At 29.4% G+C, this 5,139-nt stretch overlaps 1 protein-coding gene across 4 annotated transcripts; it reads right to left on the reverse strand.

The window, feature by feature from the left end:
* Window positions 1-907: 907 nt before the first annotated feature.
* LOC105120128 (calcium-binding and coiled-coil domain-containing protein 2-like) lies at window positions 908-4,030 on the reverse strand. Of its 4 annotated transcripts, none has more exons than XM_011018318.1 (5): window positions 3,412-4,030; window positions 2,892-3,059; window positions 2,584-2,786; window positions 2,261-2,479; window positions 908-1,191 (listed from the first exon to the last, which is right to left on the reverse strand). In XM_011018318.1, the coding sequence occupies exons 2-5, from the start codon at window positions 2,986-2,988 to the stop codon at window positions 988-990; spliced, it is 723 nt and encodes a 240-aa protein (XP_011016620.1). In that variant the 5' UTR covers window positions 2,989-3,059; window positions 3,412-4,030; the 3' UTR covers window positions 908-987. The 4 variants fall into 4 exon arrangements, with proteins under 4 accessions (XP_011016620.1, XP_011016619.1, XP_011016621.1 ...); XM_011018317.1 differs by having other exon boundaries at window positions 2,892-3,092; XM_011018319.1 differs by lacking the exon at window positions 2,892-3,059.
* Between the last annotated feature and the right edge of the window lie 1,109 nt (window positions 4,031-5,139).

The following is a 5,139-nucleotide window of genomic DNA, read 5'->3' on the forward strand; positions in this document are numbered from 1 at the left end:
TAAGGATGTAAGATTGGTTTATCTTTGAAGTTAATTTTGTATAGGTTTAGTTAATTTTTTTTTATGATTAAATTGATTGATTGATATGGTAGATTCTATGATATTTTAAGACGAATTAAAGGTGTTTAATGGTATGAAATATTAGGTTAATAATTAGGTATAAAAGTAAGAAGTTTTTAGTTTAAGTGTTTGATGAAGAATTCTTTATTAATCCCAAAACTTTATTAAATTAATATATGCATTTTTTTTTTACCAAAATCTAGATCTAGAAAAAAACTTATTCTATCTACTTTCCAACACCATAAAAAAGAAACATATGAATTGAAGTAAAAACAAGCAATAATTGTTTCACAAAACAATTATGACAAGGCATGACATCATTATTTTTAGATTGAAAAATAAATTATTTTTTCATAAATAAAAAAATCAAATGAAATATGAGTAGCACTAATTACATGTAAAGCAGAAAAAATAAAATTATGGTCGATCGATATTTTCAAAATCATCATAATAGTTTTCAAGATGATTTAATTTTTAAACATTCAAATCTATTTAAAATTTAAAAATATATAAATAATACAATCATTTTTTATATACTTTTATACATTTTATATTTTACAATTCGCTATAATAATAATCTTTTTAGTGCTAATTTTCCTATACTTTCGAAATAATCTTTTATAATATATAAAAAAATTAACTCCTACCTTACACATCATAATATTTTTTTTTATTATTATTATTATCAAGTCAAAGTATCTGTAATATTTCATATGAGTGTATTGTTTGCGCTTGATAGACCAAAGCATATTGATTCACTTCTTGAATAAAAAACTTAACAAAGTAAAACTCAAGAAATAACAACAAGATACAGATTAAATTGTATTTGATAATTTAAGGATGAGAATGTATAAAAAAAAGCAGTTAATTATATGTATAATTAAGGTAGAAATGTTACCTTAGAATGCTTGTTTTGGTATGAGGTCATTATTCTTGTTTAATCTGTTCGCGTAAGGCATCGATAATCACTTGGAGAGCTTTCTTCTCTTGTTCTAATTTTGTGTAGTTTTCTTGAAGTTGAATGACGTCGTTTAAATAGTCATTGTCATCAATCTTCTTGATCAATAGACTTTTTTGAAATCTTAGCCGTTTATTTTCGCACTGAAGATCCATATTATTTTTCCTACTAGCCTGCAATCACAAGAAAGAAATGATAAGGTTATATATATGCACAAATCTTAAGTTAGGCAACTTATAATAAATAAATTATTTCATGATAACAACTAATTTACCAAGTTTATTTTTTAAAGAATGATAAGAACAATAAGATTTTAATAAAGAATGACACTAATTAAGAAACCCTTAAGCTGATTACAAATTTACTAATTTCAAGCTAGGTTATGCTTGAGATATAACTACGTAGCAAACGAAAACGCTAAGTTTTATCGAACGATATTTGTAATTCTACATCATTTTATCTATTTATTTTTATTTTGCTAATAACACCCATTGAAATCCATTGGACGTATACGTAGATAACCCTTAATTTTTAATTAATTTTGAGTCGTATAAAAAAATTCAATTTAAAATGTTAAATTATCAAATGACACTCCAAATATAATTTATATCACATTTACTAATAACCAAACTATGTGCATAATTGCATTATACTATATATCTTTAATTAATGTGAGGTTCTCAATTTGCACATCAAAATTAAATCTCCCTGTATATCACTCATGATTTCCATCCACATTGATCATTGATGTATTACTTCTTTTATGATTTAATCTTTTTCAATCTGAATGCGGCTTCACCAAACCTGAGGCACACAATATTTGCTAATTTTGTTGTGGTGAGAAGAGAAAAACGGCTATAATTATAATGATTCCATGCAATGGATAAAAAAGAAAAGGGTTAATTAATTTCAATATAATTTCTTTTTCATAAAGTTTCAATTGTGTAAATGTTTCTTCTAAAGTTCTAATCACTTATCAATTCTTCCATTCATGTCATCCAAAGTAGGAAAAAGGTGTTTTTTTCTCAGTTCAAGTGAAATATTGGCACCATTAATCCCTCAGAAGAGAAACTGGATCCCTTTCAAAACTCTTGGAGTAGATTGAAAGAAGAGCGAGCAGACAGAGGCCCAACCGTACGTTAAGACCACATATGTCAGATAATTCGACCTAAGTATTTTTTTCATATATGATGCAGTGGCTGGCAAAGTAGAACGCAGAAGGACGTATGAAGAAACACGTACCACTTGGCTTGAGAGCACTTCCACGACAGCATTTTGTATCCGAAGCTGGTCCTTCAAATGGGAAAGGTCATTCTTTACTGCTTTCATTTCTTCTTTCTGGGTTTGCACCATCTCCGGCTGCTTAACTCCTTCCCTTTTCAACTGTTCATTCTCGCTCTTTAATTTATTATTTTCTTCGGTGAGCAAAACCAAGTCCTGCTCAGTTTTTATTTTCTTTTCCTGCATGATCTCTCAAAGCATGAGAGTTTAAGGATGTGATTTAAATAAAAATATAATAAGACACGAAGGATAAATATATGGCAAGTAAGCAATGAGTTAATTACCCTGCATCGCAGCCGATATGCCCTGTCAATCTCCCTTTTCTTTTGACGATCCAAAGCAATTTCAGGAGCTTTTCTTTTCAGATTAGCATGAGCTGTGTTAGGAGACTCTCCAAGTAAAGGTGACGGGTACTGCTCGATTGGCACATGGTTCGCTCCATAGGCGCTGTTGGCGGTTTCATTTAGTGCAGATGTCGTGGCTCCACCTGCATTTAAAATAAATTTAGAAGATCAAAACCCTTCACAAAGACCTTCTTTTTCTTTAATAAGTAACAAATTAAGGGAAAAATAAACATGGGCAATTAGAAAACCTGCTCTGTTATGGCCACATCGTATTCCGAAAGACATATTTAGGGTTTGTTGGTGAAACAAAATGGTGCCATTAATACAATACATGTCCTCAAGCATACACCACCCACATATATTCCACAATCTTTCTTGCTAACAAAGAAGTTGCCGTATTTCATCCACAACAGCAACTAAGAAGATTGAAGTTAAAACATCACATTCATCTGACAAAAAAATAAAATAAAAAATGAACCTATAGGAATTCGGAATCTTGATGGCTAGTTTTTCTCCTCAATCATAACATGCACCAATAATTCAAGGGGGAAAAGCCCTCTAATATGGCCAGATCTGACTAGATCCAATTACTAAAGCTGATTTATTAATCCTTTCCAGAAACAATATGATTATGTAGTCGGACGCAAACTAGGTTGGCTAACTGGTTACTGTAAAATAATTAAAGAACAGGGAAGAGGGAGTATTATTACAGATCATGCTTTCTTTTTCTCTAATTACTCGATCGATGTAGTGCTTGGATCAACTTACTTCTATTAGGTTGATGCATCGTATCTAACGGCTCTCTTAAATACACAATATCGAGTGGATCCATTAGCTGCTACCTGTACAAAACGAAAGCAAACAGAACTAGAGAAGACCAACTCCAAAATAGGATAACAATGGAAAAAAAGACAAGAGAGAAAATACTCATAAAGCTCGATTTTAACGAAGTTCGTTCATAATTGTCAATTGAGTTCGAGAGATGATGTTTAGATATACAAGCTGATAAGTGAAAGCATGGCATTTTAGTGAAATTGTGCGAAAACGCGCGATATCTACGTGCACCGTGAAGGTATCCCGTCATGGCTATAGACTTTCGTGCAATACGTCACTCAGGGACCCATTGGTCATCACTTTTTGATTTTCGTGTGTTCATTTTTTTGTCCTCGTCTTCAAATGGCGCCGTGGTGCTTTTAGGACTCATTGAATTCAGGAATGATCAACTGGACGTAAGCAAGGCCAACAAGGACATCGACTTAAAACAGAAAACAGGGAGAACAGAGAAAAGGCTTAAAAGGTCAACGTAGCACTAACAATACTTTAAAACCACATGTTTTTTTTTTATGTTTTTTTAATTCCTCACATGTTTTTTTCTTCCACAAAATTATCTTTCCTATTTTTTATTTTTATATTAATTGTAAATTTAGTTTTATTTTTTTTCTTTAAAACATTATCGATTACTATAATATTTCTCCACGTAGTTTTAAATTTGCTATAATATTTTTTTAAATGTTTTTTTAAAATTATTTTTGTTGAATTTATTTTTTTAATATTGAAATGGTTAAGAATTTAGCTTTGAAATTTTTTCTTTAAATATTTTGGATTGCTACAGTGTTTTTCTATATGATTTTTATGTTTTTTTATAATTTTTTTTAAAATTATCTTTGTCGATTTTATTTTTTAAATAGGGAGTTAATTGAGAATTACAATTATATTTTTTTCTCATAAAATATTGTGGATTGCTCTAGTGTTTCTCTACATGGTTTTTTTCTTATGATTTTTCAAAAAAATTATCTTTTTTAATTTTATTTTTTTTAATATTGAGTTGATTGAGAATTACAATTACAAGTTATTACAAATAAGACAAAATCATGTGGGGAAGCACTGTAGCTTATATCACAAAACACAATGAATTAATACATTATTTCCAACATGGTTTTTTCTTCTTTTTTTGTGTTATTTTTTTCTAAAATTATCGCTGGTGATCTGACTAGAAATTACAATTGTATATTTCCTTATAAAATACTATAGATTGCTACAGTGTTTCCTTACATAGTTTTTTTAATTTTTTATGTTTTTTTCTAAAATTATTTTTGTAGTTTTTATTGAAAAAATTGTAGATTGCAATAGTCTTTTTTTATATAATTTATTTTTATATTTTTTCATAAGTTCACGACAATATATAAACATGCTACAAACCCATAGTAATGCACAGCCATGGGTTTGTTGGAAAAAAAAGGGCCTGGACTCTTTTTCTATTACCATCCATACCTGGTACACAACTACACTGGTAAAGTTGGAAAAAAAAAATAGTAGCAAATCTAATTAAATGGGTATCATTTTGCCAAAAAGGGCCTGGACTCTTTTTACCCCGGATTTTATATATTGGTCAGTTAAATAAAATAAAAATTCAATTCATGACCTTTTAAACTACTCTTGCCACATGCTATCTCACGCATCTCTTGAGTTGCACTTTTTTTTCTTTCTTATTAGTAG

The sequence above is a fragment of the Populus euphratica genome, unplaced genomic scaffold, assembly GCF_000495115.2.
Source record: "Populus euphratica unplaced genomic scaffold, PopEup_1.0 scaffold4816.1, whole genome shotgun sequence".
NCBI classification, from domain to species: Eukaryota; Viridiplantae; Streptophyta; class Magnoliopsida; order Malpighiales; family Salicaceae; genus Populus; species Populus euphratica.

Coding starts and splice junctions, on each gene's coding strand:
- LOC105120128 (XM_011018318.1), bottom strand. CDS start 2,988: ATGCTTGAGGACATGTATTGTATTAATGGCACCATTTTGTTTCACCAA. Junction 2,787..2,891: donor ATGTGGCCATAACAGAGCAG/GTTTTCTAATTG, acceptor TTTTAAATGCAG/GTGGAGCCACGACATCTGCA. Junction 1,192..2,260: donor AAGTGCTCTCAAGCCAAGTG/GTACGTGTTTCT, acceptor TTGTGATTGCAG/GCTAGTAGGAAAAATAATAT.